This window comes from Leptodactylus fuscus, chromosome 1 (assembly GCF_031893055.1).
Source record: "Leptodactylus fuscus isolate aLepFus1 chromosome 1, aLepFus1.hap2, whole genome shotgun sequence".
Classification (NCBI taxonomy): Eukaryota; Metazoa; Chordata; class Amphibia; order Anura; family Leptodactylidae; genus Leptodactylus; species Leptodactylus fuscus.
In genome coordinates this window covers 126,426,491-126,447,241 of record NC_134265.1, presented here as the reverse complement: position 1 = coordinate 126,447,241, position 20,751 = coordinate 126,426,491, and the positions used below count along the sequence as shown (strand labels likewise).

The 20,751-nt window shown below is 41.5% G+C and overlaps 2 protein-coding genes across 4 annotated transcripts in view; both read left to right on the top strand.

Moving 5' to 3' along the window:
• The first annotated feature begins 973 nt into the window (after positions 1-973).
• On the top strand, positions 974-16,516 carry SF3A1 (splicing factor 3a subunit 1). 2 transcript variants are annotated; one of them, XM_075276649.1, is made up of 16 exons: positions 974-1,076; positions 8,541-8,656; positions 8,798-8,999; positions 9,495-9,752; positions 10,285-10,359; positions 10,625-10,775; positions 11,244-11,437; positions 12,172-12,289; positions 12,375-12,560; positions 13,512-13,633; positions 13,731-14,024; positions 14,167-14,377; positions 14,534-14,688; positions 14,774-14,875; positions 14,981-15,052; positions 15,569-16,516. In XM_075276649.1, exons 1-16 carry the CDS (start codon positions 1,023-1,025, stop codon positions 15,668-15,670), a joined length of 2,412 nt encoding a protein of 803 aa, XP_075132750.1. In that variant the 5' UTR covers positions 974-1,022; the 3' UTR covers positions 15,671-16,516. The 2 variants fall into 2 exon arrangements, with proteins under 2 accessions (XP_075132750.1, XP_075132749.1); XM_075276648.1 differs by having other exon boundaries at positions 8,538-8,656.
• A 3,260-nt stretch (positions 16,517-19,776) lies between these two features.
• TBC1D10A (TBC1 domain family member 10A) overlaps positions 19,777-20,751 on the top strand; it is a 38,692-nt gene continuing 37,717 nt past the window's right edge. The window contains exon 1 of one of the 2 annotated variants that reach the window (XM_075276657.1): positions 19,777-20,160. In XM_075276657.1, coding sequence (XP_075132758.1) covers positions 19,979-20,160 — 182 coding nt within the window. In that variant the 5' untranslated portion in view covers positions 19,777-19,978. The remainder of the gene's footprint in view (positions 20,161-20,751) is intronic. The other variant, XM_075276656.1, reaches the window with a different exon arrangement.

The window sequence follows — 20,751 nt, the reverse complement described above, 5'->3', positions numbered from 1 at the left end:
AGTACATATAGTTATATTATGTATATGTATTGTGCAATATCATAAAATAACACGATGTTGTATACTGCAGTACATATAGTTATATTATGTATATATGTATTGTGCAATAGTAATATCATAAAATAACACGACGTTGTATACTACAGTACATATAGTTATATTATGTATATGTATTGTGCAATATCATAAAATAACACGATGTTGTATACTGCAGTACATATAGTTATATTATGTATATGTATTGTGCAATAGTAATATCATAAAATAACACGACGTTGTATACTACAGTACATATAGTTATATTATGTATATGTATTGTGCAATATCATAAAATAACACGACGTTGTATACTGCAGTACATATAGTTATATTATGTATATATGTATTGTGCAATAGTAATATCATAAAAACAGAGAATTTTCCACACAGTCCTATTTCTAGCCACAGGTCACACCACGGATGACTTGTGAAACAATCCACGCTCACATTATAACCTGAATATTCTGCAGGTCACGTGTGCACAGGGTCCTGGCTGTGGCTGCTCAGAGAAATGCGTCTTCCATGCGGCAAGTGAGAATTGACTGATAAAATGATGCGACAAATGTGTGTACTTCAGGGGGTAGGACTTCGACTCTTCTGTACACCAAATTCATTGCTATGACAACAACGCAATGTGCGTTTGACGACAGAAGTCGAGCGTGCGTACACTTGGCACTACGTAGGTTGCGTTTTAGAATCTACCAATTGTAAAGCGGGGGAGGCAAATTATTTTCTCGTCACAGATTTATCTTTAAAAAAAATTAAATTGTTTACTAAACCTAGACACGTTAGATAAACGTAATAAGCCAGTGCGTTTTTATGTTAACCGAGACCAGTTTATTGTTCTCCTTGCATAAGTCTGTAATGGTACGTTCCCCGCTTCCTCCCAAGGCTTGCTGCTAACAACATCTATCGCGCCTGCGCTGCTGCCATTTTGGTGTCCTGAAACTGGTTTCCGCCTGCGAACCGGGGAGACGGACAACATGCCGGCTGGTCCCGTGCAGCTGCTAGCGCCTCAGGCGCCCGATGGAGGGCAGGTACGTATGCTGTGTATAGTACATAGGCTACAGGGCCGCTGCCGGTCTAGCAGGCCACGTTGTGTACATGTAGGACGTTGCTGAGCGCACAGTTGCCCTGAGCAGTGGCCACGCCGCCACGATTGTTTACCAACCCCCCCTACAATCACAGTTGACCATGTCTGTATACAGAGCTTAAAGGGGCCATCCAGCTTCCAAAATTAACTGCAAACGTGCCCAAAGCAGTGCTAAATACTCCCTGCTCCCTTGTCCCCCTTTATTTTACTTTCTGCTCCTTGTATCTGTTATTTACATTTAGTGAATCTATGTAAGAATTACATTTCCCTTGAGTCATCTGCATGCTGTCTGTGTACCGCTCTCTTCTCCATTCCCCCTGTGTGAAAATTCCCTCCCTGCAGGATCTGCTTTGTGTCTGTGTTATGCCTGAGGCTGGTCTTACACTACTGTAATGTAAGTCCGCAATTGAGGGTTTTCAATTGCAGACACATTATAGTCAGTGCAGCCTCTTATACCACTGGATATTTTATCTGTGGTGTGGCCGGGCCGCAACCATGGTCCACAATTTATAGAGCATGGCCGTGGATTGCGGCACTGCATGGACTCGCCCATAGAACTCTATGAACATAGAACATGAACATAGAACTCTATGGGCGAGTGCAGCAGTTTACGGGCATCTGCGGTGTCTATGTTGGTGATCAGCAACTAGTGTTGCTGTTCAGCAACTTGTGGACCCTAAAATCATTACGGTAGTGTAAGACCAGCCTTACTTCTATTAAGCTCCTGCATCATTGCTCTCCTCCGCATATCTGACAAGGCAATAAATCGCTGCTATGAGTGGCTCCAAGGGGCAAGGAGATTATATGCTGCTGTGGTGTTTACTGTGCTGGCTGACCTGCTCACCGGGAGGGTTAATAAGCATGCAAATGAAACGTCACAGCTGTGGTTAAAAACTTGAAAAATCAGATAAATGGTGTAGAATATAAAGAGGACCTTTCATCAGATTGGGCACAGGCAGTTTTATATACTGCTGGAAAGCTGACTGTCGGCTTTCCCGATCTGTGCCCCGGGTAAAGCGCTATCGGTCCCGGTACCGTAGCGCTTTACAGTCAGAAGGGCGTTTCTGACAGTTAGCCAGGGACGCCCTTCTGTCCAGCAGCGCCTATCACGCTGTTCAGTGTGAGCAGGGAGGAACGCCCCCTCCCTCTGCTCACAGTGCTTGTCCATAGACGAGTACTATCAGGAGAGGGAGGGGGGAGTTCTGCTGTGGCGATTGGCATGGTTTTCACAGGGAGTCCATTAGCAGAAAAATCTGTATCAGACTTAAAGGGATCCTTTCATTTAAACTGAATATTTTCTGCTTATCATGTAGGAATAGCCTTAAGAAAGGCTATTCATCTCCTACCTTTAGATGTGTTCTCTGCTCCGCCGTTCCGTAGAAATCCTGTTTTTCGCCGGTATGCAAATGAGTTCTCTTGCAGCACTGGGGATGGGCCCCAGCGCTCAGACAGCACTGGGGGCATCCCCAATGTTGTGTGAGATCTCTCCAGCGGTGCCTCCTTTTTTTTTTTTTTTTTTCCAGGAACAGGTCGTCTTCGTGTCTTCTTCCAGGGCTTGGCTTCAAACTTCTAGGCCTAGGGCAAAGCCGAATGCACATGCCTGCTGGCTGTAAGAAAATGGCCGCTTAAAATACTGTGCAAGCGGCCGTTTTCTTGTGGCCGGTGAGCATGCGCAGTCAGCTTTGCCCGAGGCCTAGAAGTTTGAAGCCAACTGCCGGAAGAAGACGCGAAAAATACCCGTTCCTGAAGAAGATGGAGGTGGCGCTGGAGAGTTCTCTTGCAGCATTGGGGATTCCCCCAGTGCTGTTTGAGTTCTGGGGCACCGCTCCCAGTGCTGCAAGAGAACTCATTTGCATACCAACGAAAACCGGGATTTCTACGGAACGTCGGCGTGGAGAAGACAACGAAAGATAGGACACGAATAGTCTTTCTTAAAGCTATTCCTACGTGATAAGCAGACAAAAATTCAGTTTAAATGATAGGATCCCTTTGCCAGTACCTTGTAGGGCGGCTTCTATATTTTCCAAAGATGCTTTTCCTAGTCTGTATTGTAGCTCCATTTTCATGAAAATTTTATTCTTATACAAATTAGCTGAAAAGGGCTTTAGGGATATTTCTTTTCTTGCCAGGGTGTTGCTGCCCGCTCAAGCTGACAACCTCTAACTCCAGACAAAGTAGAAGATGTCACTTAAAGAGGACCTTTCATCAAATCGGGCACATGCAGTTTTATATACTGCTGGAAAGCTGACAGTGCGCTGAATTCAGCGCACTGTCGGCTTTCCCGATCCATGCCCGGTGTAAAGCGCTATCGGTCTCGGTACCATAGCACTTTAGTGTCAGAAGGGCGTTTCTGACACTTAGCCAGGGACGTCCTTCTGCCTCGCGGCGCTTATCGCGCTGTACTGTGGAGCGGGGAGGAACGCCCCCTCCCTCTGCTCATACAGCTCGTCCATAGACGAGTATTATCAGGAGAGGGAGGGGGCGTTCCTCCCCGCTCCACAGTACAGCGCGATAGGTGCCACGAGACAGAAGGACGTTCCTGGCTAACAGTCAGAAACGCCCTTCTGACACTAAAGCGCTACGGTCCCGGGACAGATAGCGCTTTACACCGGGCACGGATCGGGAAAGCCGACAGTGCGCTGAATTTAGCGCACTGTCAGCTTTCCAGCAGTATATAAAACTGCATGTGCCCGATTTGATGAAAGGTCCTCTTTAAGCAATGGGGGAAGAGCTGGGTGGCAATTAGGGGCGATTGTCTAGAGTAGAATGCCCCTGAAGCCATTGTCTGCTTATTTGTGTAACAATAAAACTTAATTTCAAGGTATTTTTTGGAAAGTGCAGATGTAGGCCTTACACGGTCATTAGTTTTAATGTATAAAAGTGTAACCTAACCGTTTAATGACGGTATTTGTCATTAATACAGTTTGTAATATACTTCATTAACAAATTAAATGAGTGGCACCAGGATAAACAATTGGAATTGGTGCCAAACTAAAACTGATGAGCTTAAGGATAATCCATTAATATTATGAAAGTGGGTAACCCCTTTAATTGTTAATTTTCAACATGAATACAAGTATAAACAGTTGGTCCCGTAAAGCTGATCTGTGGGGGGGCTATCAGCCTACCACTGATCAAATATCCATGGCTTAAACCTAAGGAAAGGTCATACATTTTTAAATGGGACCTTTCACCAACACTAGTTCTTTGCATCCTTTAATAGAGGCCGCTTCAATGGTCTTCCATGCCGGTTATGTAGTAGATAAATAAAATGCAAAAAATCCTTCCCAACTACAAATATGTCAATTAGACGAAGGCCTTCAATCAACATCCTATCCCAGAAATCCTTTTCATAACCTATCTTGACCTTGTGTAAGTTATCACACATCCCACATCGTGTGGCAGTGAATTCCATAGTCTCGCTTCTCTTAGTATAAAGAATACTCAACAATGACTGTGGTAAAACCGTTCTTCATCTAGATGTGCAGGGTCTCCTTGTCACAGCTGTAGGCCTCTGTTTAAAGGGGTTATCCAGCAATTTCAGAAGTTGGGGAGGAGCTCGGTAAAGGTGAAACATTCAAAAAATGTAAAAAACAAAACACATACACTCCTATCTCTGTGACTGGTGTCTTCCACCACTATCTGGTCCAGTGCGTGCCATGCCTTTGCAGGCTGAAGTAACGTGTCTGAAGTGTCTGAGTGCAGTCAGTGGCCACAGGAACTGGTGATGTAAGTAAGTGATGTCACCAGTTCGTTTCCTGTAGCTGCGGAATCGCGCACAGCACAGGACTTACGCGGGAAAAAGCACAGCATGCGCTGAACCAGATAGTGGTGGCACACACCGGAGGCAAGTGCAGGAAGACTGTCTCTTTCTAGCGGTATATAAAAGCGCATGTGCCTCACAATGGTGGTCTATGGAGACCGCTTGCGGAAGAAAGAATCGAGCTGCCCTTTCTTCAGGCAGAATCTGCAGCTGATTCCGCCGCGGCGTCCGCCTAACGGCAGCACACTCTGGACTAAGCCCATTGATTTGGGCCTACGCCGGACCGGAGTGCCGTGACTGTCGGAAGAGGCGGCTGGCGAATTTTGACCATATTCTGACGCGGCTTCCCACGTCAGAATATGGCCAAAATCCGCCTGTACTTCCCCCGTGTGAACTAAGCCTAAGACCTCATATGACTGAGAGCAGAAAAATAAAAAAAAGTTCTGGGGCTTTGAAGGAGGGAGGGGGGGGGGGTGGCGAAGAGGGAGTCAAAAACGAAAATTGAAAAATGCCTGCAGCATGAAGGGGTTAATATCTACACGTTCCAATTCCCTCAAAATCTTTGTTCCTCTTGAGATGTTTATTTTTCCCTATTGTTACAGGATTGCTTTGTGAATACCAACCCCTTTACTCTCTAAGTTTCAACAGAAATATCTTTATATGTATATTCTAATACACACAGATGTCATTTGTTACGTAAATATTTAACTTGTTGTGTAAATTGAGGGTTTGAAACAGATAAACAGTTTGGGCAATTTTGGTCATGATGTGTCTAAATAGACCACAACCTTATAAGCAGTATGCACATTCATTTCTAGATGAATCTCTGAGATCCAATGGTGTTACATATTAAATTATCCTTATATATGCATATATTCTTCTAAATAATCTAAGATACCTGAAGTATACAGCCAAGGAGGGGAGTTTGTGAGTTCCTTTATTGTATCAGTGCAAGAGTATGTATACCGTATTTTTCGGACTATAAGACGCACCCAGGTTTTAGAGGAGGAAAATAGGGGAAAAAAATTTTGAAGCAAAAACTGGTAAAATATTTAATATATGGGAGTTGTAGTTTTGCAACAGCTGCAAGGCCACATTGACAGGTGACCCTGCAGCTGTACGGGGATGCATAGAGTGTTTTTTTTTTTTGCGGGTCCAGAAGTACTTTTTAGTTATACCATTTTGGGGAATATCTATTGCTTAGATCACCTTTTATTGAAAAAAAAAACCCGGTGGTTTATTATATATGATTTTCTACTTTTATATATATATTCTAGGGACAGGAGGTGATTTATAACTTTTATTTATTTCATATTTTTATTTTATATTTTTAAAGCTTTTTTTTTTTTTTTAAACTATTTTATTCCCCCCCCGGGGCTTGAACCTGCGGTCACTTGATTGCAAGTCCCATAGACGGCAATACAACTGTATTGCCGTCTATGGGACATTCTGTGTATTAGTATTACGGCGGCTGGTCATAGAGACCAGCCGCAATACTAACACAGCAGTGACAGGCCTGGGAGCCTCATTAGGCTCCCGGCTGTCACCCGAACAGGTCGGCTCCTGCGATATCGCCGCGCAGGAGCCGGTCTGCAACTTCACAGGTACGGGGCCGGTGGGGACCGGCCCCGGGGGAGAAGAGGCCGCTGATACAGACTGCAGACCCGGCATCCGCTGTACTAGAGAGGCGGATGCCGGGGAGGGATAGACGCCGGGGCCTGAGACATCGCTGCCCTGCCCTGCATGAAGCCAGCGGCGGGGGGACGGAGGAGCGGAATAGCATCACTCCTCCCGCTGCTGGCTTCATTCAGGGCAGAGGAGCGCAGCGATGTCGCAGGCCCCGGCACCTGTAATGGCGTCTATCACTTGCCGGCTTCCGCCTCTCTATTACAGCGGATGCCAGGCGCCACATTCGGCCTATAAGACGCACCCTTCTTTTCCCCCCAAATTTGGGGGGAAAAAAGTGCGTCTTATAGTCCGAAAAATACGGTAATTTCTAAACAGTAGCTGTGATAGGAGTTTGTCCTCACCCATTGACTCCCATTCAATACAGCTGTAATAAAGCACAAACCTCCGTCTATACAGAAATTGAGTGTGTTCCTCAGAATGGCTTCCCTTAGAGGAAATCTTTTTTTTAAATGGAGTGATTTTATTAGTAGGACTTGTAGGCATAGGATATATTCACATAGAGTTTTTTGGTGAGGAAAAAAATCCGCTTCATGAGTTAGGAAATTTTTTTTCCCTCCAGCACAGTGTATGGACCTTGAAAAAAAGCTAGCGTTTTTTTCCACGTGGTTTTTGCCCATTCCACATGGATTTTCTGCCTCCCTTTGACTGCGTTAGTTTTTGCAGGCAGAATCCGCCAGAAGGAGGCGTTTTTCCACGTGGATTCTGACACGGATTCAGTGCCAAAATCCTCACCAAAAAACTCTGTGTGAATGGACCCTTAGATATTGCCTAATCTACAAGTAAAGTTTTCCCATGTGAAAATTCCTACAAAGACCTAGCTGTACACTGAACCATGTATGTTTAGGTGATTTATGAATAGCAATGTTAGAACAGTAGTTTCTCTGATTTCCACTGCCGTGTTTTTGTTAAACAGTGCACATTTATAGTAGTTTTTATCAGTAATGAAATTTTCTATTCTTGCAGTAAGTTCACATTAGCATTGCCTCTCCACTGTTCTGGTCCATCAGAGGATCAGGACAACGGATAGGCGTACAACTAAAATTTTGGTTACATATATGGAGAAAACAGACCCCATTAACTATAACTGGGTCCTTTATTCTAAAACTCAAGCTGTCAGATGAAATAGCCATGTGTGCAGGACTTTATTGGCAGACACTAGTCCAGGCCCTCATAATCTCCCACTTAGATTACTGCAACACCCTTCTCCATGGACTCCCAGCTAACACGCTCGCCCCCCTCCAGTCCACCCTAAACTGCGCTGCTCGCTTAATTCACCTCCCTGTTCTTCATCGGCCACTCCCCTCTACCAATCCCTTTACTGGCTACCCATTACCCAGCGAATTGAGTTCAAGCTGCTAACGTTAACGTACAAAGCCATCCACAACCTGTCCCCTCCATATATCTCCAACCTAATCTCCCGCTACCTGCCCACACGTAACCTCAGATCCTCCAATGACCTCCTACTCCGCTCTGCCCTCATCCGCTCCTCCAAGATTTCTCTTGTGCATCCCCCATACTCTGAAACTCATTACCAAGACACATAAGACTGACCCCCACAATCACAGGATTCAAGAAGGCCCTGAAGACTCGCCTATTCAGGAAGGCCTACAACCTCCAATAACACTATCACCACACCGCCATCTGAACTATCTCCCCCTCTCCTTCTGTCTTTATCCCTCTTCCCTCAGAGATTGTAAGCCCTTGCGGGCAGGGCCCTCTACCTCACTGTGCCAGTCGGTCATTGTTAGTATTATATTTTTATGTTTTGTGTACTGTATATAAACCCTTATATACATAACCTGGAATTAATGGTGCTATATAAATAAATAAACAATAATAATAATAACATTGTGACCGAGTCTACAGGCAGCACAAATGTGAATGTAGCCTTATTTGTTTTTAGACCAGTATGGTTTCGTTTAGTGATGTACACTCTTTCTACTCTTTCTATAGCAGCAAATGGAGGAAGAAAAGAAAGATGATGTTGTTCCATCCAAACCCATTGTGGGAATTATCTATCCTCCACCAGAGGTCCGAAATATTGTTGACAAAACAGCAAGCTTTGTGGCAAGGTAAATCATTTTTATATGTAGGTCTGCTTGGCTGCTTTACTTGCCTTTGCAGTATAGCTCCATAATGTACTTGTGATTCTTGAACTATATGAATTGAATAGGATGGGTAAATGTCTTATCATGATCTTTCTGTTTCTGCAGAAATGGCCCAGAGTTTGAAGCCAGAATTCGCCAAAATGAAATTAACAATCCTAAATTTAACTTCTTAAACCCAAATGATCCTTACCATGCCTACTACCGTCACAAAGTCAATGAATTCAAAGAGGGAAAAGCACAGGAACCATCTGCAGCCATTCCCAAGGTCATGCAGCAACAGCAATCTGTACAGCAGCTTCCTCAGAAGGTAAGCAGAGCAGTCAAGGCTGGTGAGGCAAGTTAAAAGCACTTTTTAGAAATTTGGTATCCCTGGAATTGTACCAACGCATAGGATATAGATTACATGTCATATAGTCTGTACAGTGAACACTGTACAAGCAAAGTCCCTGAGAAAGTTGCACTAATGCAGTTTTTCTTCATTTCCACTCCATTATGAATTTTTTGCCATTGTACAGAATATTAAATGGTACCATTATGGAGCACAATTTGTTCCACATTCCCAAAGTGCTCATAGACCTCTGTGAACACAAAAATAAAAAAAAACATATGGCTTTTGGAAAGAGGGGGAGTGAAAAAACCAAAATAAAATGGCTGTCATGGGAAGGGGTTAAATGCTATTACCAGAAATTGCTGTCCCCAGTCTGGGGGGGGGGGGGGGGTTTGTCTCATTTTCAGATATGTTTAAAGTAAAATAATGTTTAATTTTTTTTTATTTTTTTTTTTTTTACCAATTTCTTGTCAGGTCCAGGCTCAAGTTGTCCAAGAGACTATTGTTCCAAAGGAACCTCCTCCAGAGTTTGAGTTTGTGGCTGATCCACCTTCCATATCTGCCTTTGACCTCGATGTGGTGAAACTGACAGCTCAATTTGTTGCTCGTAATGGTCGCCAGTTTCTCACACAACTGATGCAGAAGGAACAGAGAAATTACCAATTTGATTTTCTTCGGCCTCAGCACAGTCTCTTCAATTACTTCACAAAGCTTGTGGAGCAATACACCAAGGTATTATTTTAAGTAGTAGACGTCTTGAGCGTTTTGATTTCCTTTCTTTTTTTGTTCCATTTGGACAATCTGTATTCAATCAGAACTGCAGACATTATGACTTTTCTGCCAAACAGAAGAATCCTCTCGCCCTCGGACTCCTGTGTGTTTTAATAGGACATATGATTTTTTGGGGGGTTGTGATTCTTGTGGTTTGAACTTGGTAATTGCTTTTTCAAGATAAATGCATGTTTTGGTAAATTCACAAGTATAAATTCTATATTTTATTTTTGTAGCACTCTTTATTTGTGTTACTGTTAATAAATAAGGCTGCTAATCTTTTGTCATTATTGCCAACATATAAATATTTCCAGTATTACATTTTTTTCCATAAGTATACTTCAAGAGGCAGCTGGTAAAACTGGCAAGAGTCAGTTAGCTGTTCTGCAAATGATTGGCCTTATTACAAAGTTATTAATAAAGATGACTGTGCAAGCTCTCAAACTCTGACACTGGAGAGCACTTTGTAAGCGATCCTATTCGTCTGTTTCAGATCCTGATTCCTCCAAAAGGATTACTTACCAAGCTGAAGAAAGAGGCTGAGAACCCCACCGAGGTTTTAGATCAGGTAATTGTAAAACTCTGACTATTGTTTGGCTGTTTTTCCTTTCTTTCACTTCTTGTGTTAATCGCCTTCTAAAAGACGCATTCAGTGTAGTGACTTTCGTTTCTACAATGATGTGTGATTGACTGTGATGTTCAGCAGGGATCATCGCGATTAAAAACCCTCCTGTATACCTTTTTTTGTTTTTAATTTAAAAAAAATCTTATGTTCTTTTCATTAATAGCAGGTTAAGATTGTAACCTCTTATCTTCCCAAAATGCATTTCTAGGTTAGATACCGTGTGGAGTGGGCAAAGTTTCAAGAGCGAGAGAGAAAAAAGGAAGAGGAGGAGAAGGAAAGGGAGCGCGTGGCTTATGCACAAATAGATTGGCATGACTTTGTTGTAGTGGAAATTGTTGACTTTCAACCTAATGAACAAGGTAAAAGAAGTAAAGGTTTGCTAGATGATTATTTAAGATGCTTGGCTTATCTCCTGTTCTGTCATCTATGTCTTACACACTTTGCACCCCTGCACACAGCCGTTAGTTCTAGAAATGTTACTTTACAACAGTCACAATGCTATAATTTTTAATCAGAGAAAAACTTGTATTTTTGCTGCATGTTTGAACAGGGCTTTGTATTATTATGGAGTATTTGAAATGTTGTCCTGTTACACTATGTCATTGTATTTGCAACGGTGGCTAACAGGCAGCTGCTGTCTGTAATGTAATGAATAGTTCTTAATACATTTCTCTTCAAAATGAAAAGGCTGTTTACATTTAAAAAAAAATAAAATAAATTGGCTAGGCTAAAAATAACTACTGCATGATCCCCTTAAACTTGAACATGTATAGGGGTTATAATGTGATCTCAGAATATTGTTAATAATGTAATGTTGTGTTTTAAAGGCAACTTTCCTCCTCCAACAACACCTGAAGAACTGGGTGCTCGTATTTTAATCCAAGAACGATACGAGAAATTTGGAGAAAGCGAGGAAGTTGAGATGGAGGTTGAATCTGATGATGAAGAAGAAGTAAAGGATGGAAAAAACGAAGAATCTTCTCAAATGGATCAAGATACTCAAGTGCAAGATATGGATGAAGTAAGACCTCATTGTATCTTTGTCTTTTATGGCCACTTTTCTGTTTGACCAAATTTGAAGATCTGAGTGAATTAACTTGGCACAGGCACCTGGAAGATTTGTGCCTTTGGTCCTTTATTTCTCACTCAAAGTATGGCAAGTGGATTTTTGCTTACGCAGCACTTTCCTTTTGTATGTTATTTTTCTCTTTGATTCCTTAATATGGATTTATAACTAATTTGAACAGTAGACAACGAACGCGTCACCTCACTATACTAGCTGTCTATGTTGGAGTGAACCTTTTCAGTGTCAGCTGTCTCCTGACACTAATAACTTAATTGGAGGTTTATAATCCAGCATTCTGTGAAAATCCTTTGAATAATTACTGTGAATATTATTTACCAATTGCCCTACTAGTTATGACTGTCTCTTAGATCAGGCAAAAATAAAATTTGTAATGCGTAACTTGGTTACAGATAAACTGTACGAGAGAAAAATGAAACCTCAACTATATAGTATAATTACATTCAGCTTTTGGTTTCATATGCTTCATTGCACCGAGGCCTTACTCTAAGAACATTGAACTAATCGAACTATTTTTATTTTCTATATATATATATATATATATATATATATATATATTTATATTTATATATTTTTTTTTTAAATTAAAAAGTGTACACTTTTGTAAAGAACGTTAACCTGTGAAGAAGCCCTTCTATGCTGACTGTTGTACATCTTCCCCTCCCTTTCAGGGCTCAGATGATGAGGATTACGCTCAAAAGGCTCCTCTTCCTCCTGAATCACCAATGCCACCACCTTTACCTCCAACTCCAGATCAAGTAATTGTTCGGAAAGATTATGATCCCAAAGGTTGGTAGAATCATTGTTAGCTTATAAATTACATGTTTTCAAATCTTTGTTCCTAACTTGTTCCACGTCTTTTGTTGTACTCCAGCTTCTAAGCCTCAACCACCTGCTCCTGCACCAGATGAATATCTGGTATCACCTATCACTGGTGAGAAGATTCCTGCCAGCAAGATGCAGGAGCACATGCGAATTGGTCTTTTGGATCCACGTTGGCTTGAGCAGAGAGATCGCTCCATTCGTGAAAAACAAGGGGATGATGAAGTATATGCCCCAGGTGAGCAGGTTTAGCAATGATATTTACATAGATTTGTGCACCTGTAGTTTATTTAACTAGTCTAGTACTTAAGGGTATTTAATATGGGTATCAATAAGTGAAGTATGCCATCACCAATAATATTGCAGCATGAAGGATGGTATCTCAGGGTCTTAAGTTGCTGTAGTCCAGTTTAGGTAAATCCTTGCAGAACAACCTTCATTTTTGGGGGGTGGTGGTGTTGAAAGTCAATTAAGTAAACTTTTTTGTTTTTCATAAATCAGTTCAAGCTAAAGTGACCAAACTTGGCAATATACTTCACTAAAGAGAAGTGCCTGTATCTTTTTAAGTATTACTTCTATCTTCATATCTGAGTGATTTTTGGTTATTAAATAGTACACAAGCAGGTTACGTTACAATACAGCCTTCAAAGCGAGGATGAGAAGGAAAGACAGACACAGATGAGGGCATCTACATCAGAAGGCTGGATAGTAATTCTTGATAACCCAGCTATGTTGTGAAATTAAAATGGTCATTATAGTGCAGAAGTCTCTGCTTTGAGGAGCATTTTTTTCTTCTCCCCTCTCCATAGATGTCAGTTGTAAATTATTTTATTTATTTTTATCAGGGAAGAATTGAGTATTTACAGTTTGTTCGTTTCACCGGCACTTATGATTTATGAAAAAGTTAATGAAAACATACTAGCACTTTAAGTAATCTAGTGGTCCTATTCCCCCACATTTATGAAGCTAGTGGAAACCATATAAAATTATACTGGTATCTTTTTCATTTAACTACACAGATGGTCTTGATCACTGAACAAAAACTACTTGCGGCTGACTTATTTTGTATGCTAATTAAGTACGTTCAGCTGCCATTAGTTTCATATAAGGTCATTGCTTAAGATTGTTGATATAAGTAAAAGGAAAAGTTCTGTGTTTTTTGTTCTCAGTATTTTTGTTCTTCTTTCAGGATTGGATATTGAAAGCAGCCTGAAGCAGCTGGCTGAACGCCGTACTGATATTTTTGGTGTTGAAGAAACTGCAATTGGTAAAAAGATTGGAGAGGAAGAGATCCAAAAACCAGAGGAGAAGGTGTGTGTGTGTTTTGTTTTTGTTTTTCTCTCCCCTCTTAAAGCTGGATGCAGCAATTCTGTACTACCGATCACTTAATGTTTTTTTCTTTTTGTAGGTCACATGGGATGGGCATTCTGGCAGCATGGCTCGTACTCAACAGGCAGCTCAGGCTAATATAACTCTGCAGGAACAAATTGAAGCTATCCATAAGGCTAAGGGTTTGGTACCAGAGGAGGATGGCAAGGACAAGATTGGACCTAGCAAACCTAATGAAATCAACCAGCCACCACCTCCTTCTTCTGCACCTACCATTCCCAGTCCATCGCCTCCAATAAACTCTGCTCCAAGGCCGCCTCCACCTGTGTCTCTACACCAACAGGTCAACCCTCCTGTGTCACGACCACCATCAGTAAGTACTACAGTGACTTATTATTAGATTAAATACTGTAATAGAATTGAATTGGTATACCCCTTTTTTAATACTAAATATATTGTAACGTTTAAGCTGAAGAAAGTGGCTACAGATTAATGAATATGATTCTACCTTTCAGATGCCACCGCCTATACGTACTACTATGGTATCTGCTGTTCCTGTAATGCAGAGGCCTCCAATGGCTTCTGTGGTTCGTCTTCCACCTGGTTCTGTTTTGGCTGCTCCCATGCCACCAATTTTGCACACTCCTAGGATTAATGTAGTGCCAATGCCACCAAACCCACCCCCAATGATGGCACAGAGAGCACCACACATGATTGTTCCAGCAGGTAACTACAGCATGTCTGATGTAGTCTGTGTAATGAGGCTTTTTCAATAGTTTTTCTCCACTTAATACATGTTAATCATCATAATAAAAAAAAACAAAACAAACTAATTTGCATTCTTCGGTATTGATTTAAACTTTTTTTTTTTTTTATAAAAAGCATTTGTTCCTGCCCCACCTGTTGCCCCTGTACCTGCACCAGCACCACTGCCCCCTGCTCATCCTCCTCCACCAATTGAAGATGAACCATCTGCCAAGAAAATGAAGAGTGAAGATTCACTGATTCCAGAAGATGAATTCTTGCGCAGGAACAAGGTATGTATGGTTTTACAAGGTACATTTTTCCAAGCTTTTTAGCTTTGTCCAGAAAATGTTAACTTTTAAATACTTTTTGTTTCAGGGTCCTGTCACAGTCAAAGTACAGGTACCCAACATGCAAGATAAGACTGAATGGAAGCTGAGTGGTCAAGTTCTGGCATTCACTCTGCCTCTTTCTGATCAGGTAAAATACAGAACGGGTTGTAACTTCACTGCCACGTGGCATATATTAACAATTTTGATTTGTGGTTAAGAAGACACATTTTCAATAATATTTTGTTTCCTTCAGGTCTCTGTAATAAAGGTTAAAATTCATGAGGCAACTGGCATGCCAGCTGGGAAACAGAAACTTCAGTATGATGTAAGTACAATTTTTAAGTAGATTTAACTAAATTGCCATTTACAGGGTAAATTTTGCAGTTCATAAACACAGTGAACCACATACTAAAAGTTTGGTTGGCAGTCTGAAAATATCAGATTTATCACAGTGCCAGATTAAACTGGTGCAGCTTGAGTGTTTTTAGGGTAAGATCACACAGATTTTTTTGCAAGTGGTTTTTAAGGCGGAATCAGCTTGAAAAATCCTCCCAACTCTCCATTCACATCAATGGTAGTCAGACAGCGGATATTTTCTGACTCCTGTTTCAATTGGGTTTGCAAGGCAGAATCTGCCTAAAGATAGGCCATGACATAACTTCGTATAACTTTTCCTATAGCAGAAAAATCAGTCAGAGGTGAAATCCATTTGCAAAGAAACTGTGTGTCTGATAGAATTTTTCATCAACATTTTGATGCATTTTGTACATAATATCTGCCATTTGATTTTGGATGCCTCCAAAGTTATATCACTTAACTATTTTCGTTTGCTGTTCTACAGGGTATCTTTATTAAGGATTCAAACTCCCTTGCTTACTACAACATGCAGAATGGAGCAACAATCCACTTGGCTTTGAAAGAAAGAGGAGGCCGAAAGAAATAAGATGTATAATGGCAACCTTTTGGTTATACATTGACCGTTTTCCTTTCTCTGTAACTCAGATACATAGGTTGTGCTGTAAAGTTACAGTTTCAAGTCTAGAGTACACATTTAGTGTATGTTAATTGTTAGGGCTGGGCAATTAATCCAATTAAATTGATTGATTTACCATTTTAAAGAATCACAATTCTGATTTTTATCAGTTGTGAAATTGCAGTTAGCCGTGTTCTTGAGTTGAATATATTCTTTGCAGACTTTCTCCTCCTGCCATACGTTATCATTGTACTCAGTTGTTGGTGCCAGCTCACTGAACTCTTTTTAGCTTCTTTAAGAAAACAAAAACAAGAAAACTGAAAAAAAATATATATATATTTTTTGGGGGGGCAAAATTGCTCAGCCCTCGTTTCATTAGAGAATAGCTCATCATTGCCGTCACTGAGCATGAGATCATGCAGGCTGTACATTTTAAACGAGATCTTTCACCCCCAACTCAAACACTTCATTAGATGCTGCTCTACTTATTCTGAGGCGGTTGGAATTTTTTTTTTCCCTCTAGCTCTTATCATTTCTAAGTAATCGGTGCTGTTAGCTACAGCACCAAATATTTTAATTAGAGAACCTAATTAGCATATTGAGTGCTGAAGCTAACAGATTTGATTGCTAAGGAATAATGGGGGGCTACGAAGAAATTTCAATTGTCAGAATAAGTGCAGCTGAACGTATTAAAGAATGCATATAGTTAATGGAGGTTGGTGAAAGGTGCTCTGTATGCAAGAGGTAATGTATAGTTAATGTGCAAAAAGATACTGATAAGCATTTGTATTAATAAAACCTCAGCGAATTAAAACATTTTGTCTCCATTGGATATTGCATGTTAAAATACCATAAAATACTGCTTTTGAACAATATTCCATAGCTGAAATCTAACTAAAAAGGATAATTTTTATATATACTTGTACTGACTTTGTTAATTGGGTCTTACTAGGTGTTCATGGAAAAGAAATACATTTTCCTGGTTCACTAGTGGAATTTGTGTGGTTTAGATTCACTTATAAAACCACATCTTCAGATATTGTAACCTGTCATGTAAATGCCACTTTGCACTGCACTTTGCTATCCAGAAACCAGCAGAATTTTTGATGTACCATTTGAGTGGAAGAGGTTATATAGAACTCGTGGCACTGCTTTTGGAAGAGAGCAGCCATGTTTATCAACTCTTGGACACACTTTTTAAACATTAATGGGCAGTGATTCAAAAAAAAGTATGTGCAGAAATATTAATTTATGTGGGTGGGGGGGACACTGGAGCACAGGGGAACGGGTGCGTATGTTTTCATTTTAAACTACCTACAAGGATAAAGACTCAAAATAAATACCAAAAACAAAGTGTAAATAAAAAAATATGAAATAAATTTTTATTAATGAGTCACATGATTATCATTAAAAACGCTAAAAGGAAGAGGCTGTGGTCCAGATAAACAGTAAAACCAGTAATTCATATATAAATTCATGTGGGGTTACAACAGTAAATGCTACATAATATCACTGAAAATAAAAACATAAAGGTGCGCAATCTAATGAAGTCACATGAATTTCATGATTATATAGAGCCAATATGCAAAAAAAAAGGCACTGTGCCAGCTAAGTGAAATATAGCAGCAATGTAAAGTATCAATACATTGTTCAGCTTCAGTTAAAGATAGATAAATCAACAAAATAAAATGCTTATATCCAGCCACACTATGTGAGGGATACGTTCCCCAGAGCCATCACGTATAGTCGATCATATGCGTGGGCTGACAGCACACTGACCCATTCATTTCTATCTGGGAAAAACCTGGATAGCACACTGACCAACCCCACAATCGTTAGCAAGGCGGCTAATTGGATAGTAATATATTAAGATTTAAGTTTGTTATTAAAGAAATTTTTGATAAACCTGTTGGTAAAATATGTGAATTCTGAACATACAGGTGGCAGACAAAGATTGGACTACCTACAGTATATCTGGTACCTCTGGCTTAAATACTTGTCTGGTTGAAATGCAACATTGGATTAAGGCAATGCACGGTTGTACTGTATGATTATCTGGATCTTGTCAAGAGTAATTCGGATCATCTATATTATATTATGTATTCATATTTTTAACTGTGTGTATAAATCATAAATGAGGCTAGGTTCACACTTGTGCTGGACTCATCGTTGTTCGTTTTTTTTTTAGGTAGGGTTCACACTACTGTTGGTGTCCGTTTTTATCCACATGCTAATTAGCCGCCTCCGTGCACTCCGGAAGTGCCTGTGATCACCGTCTGCTATTCTCTGTGTGTGTAAGAGCAGAGAGGAGTCATCAGCACGGCAGCCTCTCTGCTCTCATACACACAGAGAATAGCAGACGGTGCTCACAGACACTTCCGGGTGCATGCTGAAGGCTAATTAACATATGAATAAAAACAGACTTAATCAAAAACTACTGAGGCAATTTACATATAAAAGGTATGTTCGAAAAAGCCTTTCTAAAGGCCATGCAAGTATGTGCTTAGCTAAAAATGACTTTTCCCAGAAAACGGACACCTATCATAATGGACTCAAATGGCTGTTCTGCACATATCGCTCAGATGTTAGTGTCTCTTGCATCAGTGCTAGAAGTGGTTGACCGTTGTATTCAGTGGCTGCCCAGATCATCACATCAGCAGTTAAGGCAGTGTGTTGCTCTACAACAAAACCAGGAGTAAAGTGCTCACCACCATAATCAAACATTATTGTTCGTTCTCAAACAGCCTGGATTTGTAGCTAAAGACAATACAGTCCCAATGTGTAGTAGCCAGGATACTTGTCCATGGCACGGCACCACTGAAAATGTCTACCTGGGCCTTCAGTAGCCTGTTCGCCATGTACCCTCACATAGCCACCACTCCTAATGGGTAGGTAAATACAGCCTAGAAAGTGGGAAATTGGTCAAACCCATCATCCCACTTCTTATAGTCCAGTAATAGGTACCCAGAGATACACTACCCAAAAGTAGCCTCTAAAAGCCTTCTTATAGGACAGCTGGGGAAACACGTTATAAACCTATTAGTGCAAGACCCAGTGTCTGATCAGATAACACCTGTAATCCTTTACATATCTGCCGATTTGCAGAGTCTGACATGTCTGTCTGGGTGTGTAACTTTATTTTTTTTAATGAGTATATAAAGGAAACACTTATTCGCCTCTCTTGTGCCTAATCCACTCCTGGCTTTGGCTAAAAATAACAGCAAAATCTACGAATGTTGGCCCAGATTTCAGATCCATAAATTTCTTTCTATTGCTGCAGTGACTACAACACATCGTTCTCTGACACCGCACTACTCAAGGTCAGTGCAGATAATATTTCCTTCAGTTGTCACACAGATCCTTATATGGACATGCCGTCTTTATCTGTGTGAGATTCTGTTCCTTTTACCCAGTTTTTAGGCAGTGCCAGTTTGTGTTTTCAGCCTAGAGTATTAGATTGGTATACTGGCATCACAAAAACAGAGTTCTAAAAGCTCCAACTTTATAATCAAGTGCTTTTTGTATATTGGCAGCCATCACAAGCTATAGCTTTGGCTGGCAGTGGAGAGCAGCATCACTCTCCTGGCCTATGTCTAACCATGGCACTTTGTGGCCATCGCTTTGCTCTATGGGGCCAAATATTTGCCATTGCTTGGCTTGCTGTATGTAACGTGTAGAGTCTTTCCTAAGACTATTCCTGAAGGAGTTAACCAACACGTGGATTTAACCCATGCGCCACAAGTGTTCATTACATATGGCATTTGACAGTTTCCAGGACTCTGGAGGGGCTTGTGCTAATGGGACGTCTCGGGTATGTCTGACCACTATCAGGGCGGAGCTAGAGTGACTGACACTATGGGAATGTTTGCAGGACCCCGCCGGAGCGCGAGTATCAGACATGGGCACGTCACGCAGACGGACACCGAGAATCTGTAGTGCCTCACACTCCTATTGGCTCTCGTTACTAGACGCGCCCGCTGATTGGCTGAAGTGGAAGACGGGATGGGAGATAATCAATGTTATGTATTGCTGGATACCTTACTTGAGTGACGGCCTGTTCTCTGTCTTGATTGGCTGACTAAGGCTCTCTGCGTGTATCTATTGGCTGACTGTGTTGCTTTCTGACGACTGATTGGGTGCTGGACTTGAGGGGTGGGGAAAGTTAGTAAGGCCCCGGGAGGTGTCTGCTGCTGTAGGGAGAGAGCAGAGGGAGAGGTGCGGCGGGGGCCGGGGTTATGTGATGGCTCCGTGCTGTTGAAGAGGTGGAGGGGAGCCGGTATGGCGGGGAGCCCCGGGGAGGGCAGTGTGTCTCCCTCTGCTAGTCTACGTGGAACCAGGGAGACCCTCAGTGACCCGGAACTGGAGTCCATAGGTTCGGACTCGGAGATCAACGGGTTTACCGCGGAGAGGAAGACTGACAAGTACGGCTTCCTCATCAAGACCGAGGAGAATGGTGACCGGTGAGTCCCGGGGAGCAGATCCCGGTTTAGCTGTGAGTGTGCCGTTGAACTGTTGAGAGTGCTGCGCTGGAGTTAGTGCGGTCAGAGTACGTGTCACTAGTGCGGCTGTCACTGTGGTCAGGTGTGTGCGTAGTGCTTGTGCCAGGCCGGGGTAGCTGTCACTAGTGGAGGTGTGTGTCCGGCCACGAGATCGTCTCATCCCATTGGAGCTATGATCTGCGGTGATCCCTTCTCACCACACAAGTTACTTCATTAAAAGTTTTCCTCCTATAATCTCTGCTGGGATCCATTGTGACCTTTGGGACTTGGAGCTCGATTATGAGTTCATTTACACCCCTCCTCCTTGCCAAATAGGTTTCACATGTGTTTAATGGATGCAAATAAATGGACACAAACACTTGGTCGTTCAGTTACATAGATGTATTTTATTTTTTTTGGGAGGGATGGCCACAAAAGTACGGTATACAACATTTTTGTGTCCAAAAAATAGGAATGGATACAACAAAACAATCACTAGCCTGTACTCGTATCCAGGTGTATGGAGAGAAGACCGTCTGGTTTTCTTTGTCAGTCTGACAAACTGTTGACAAA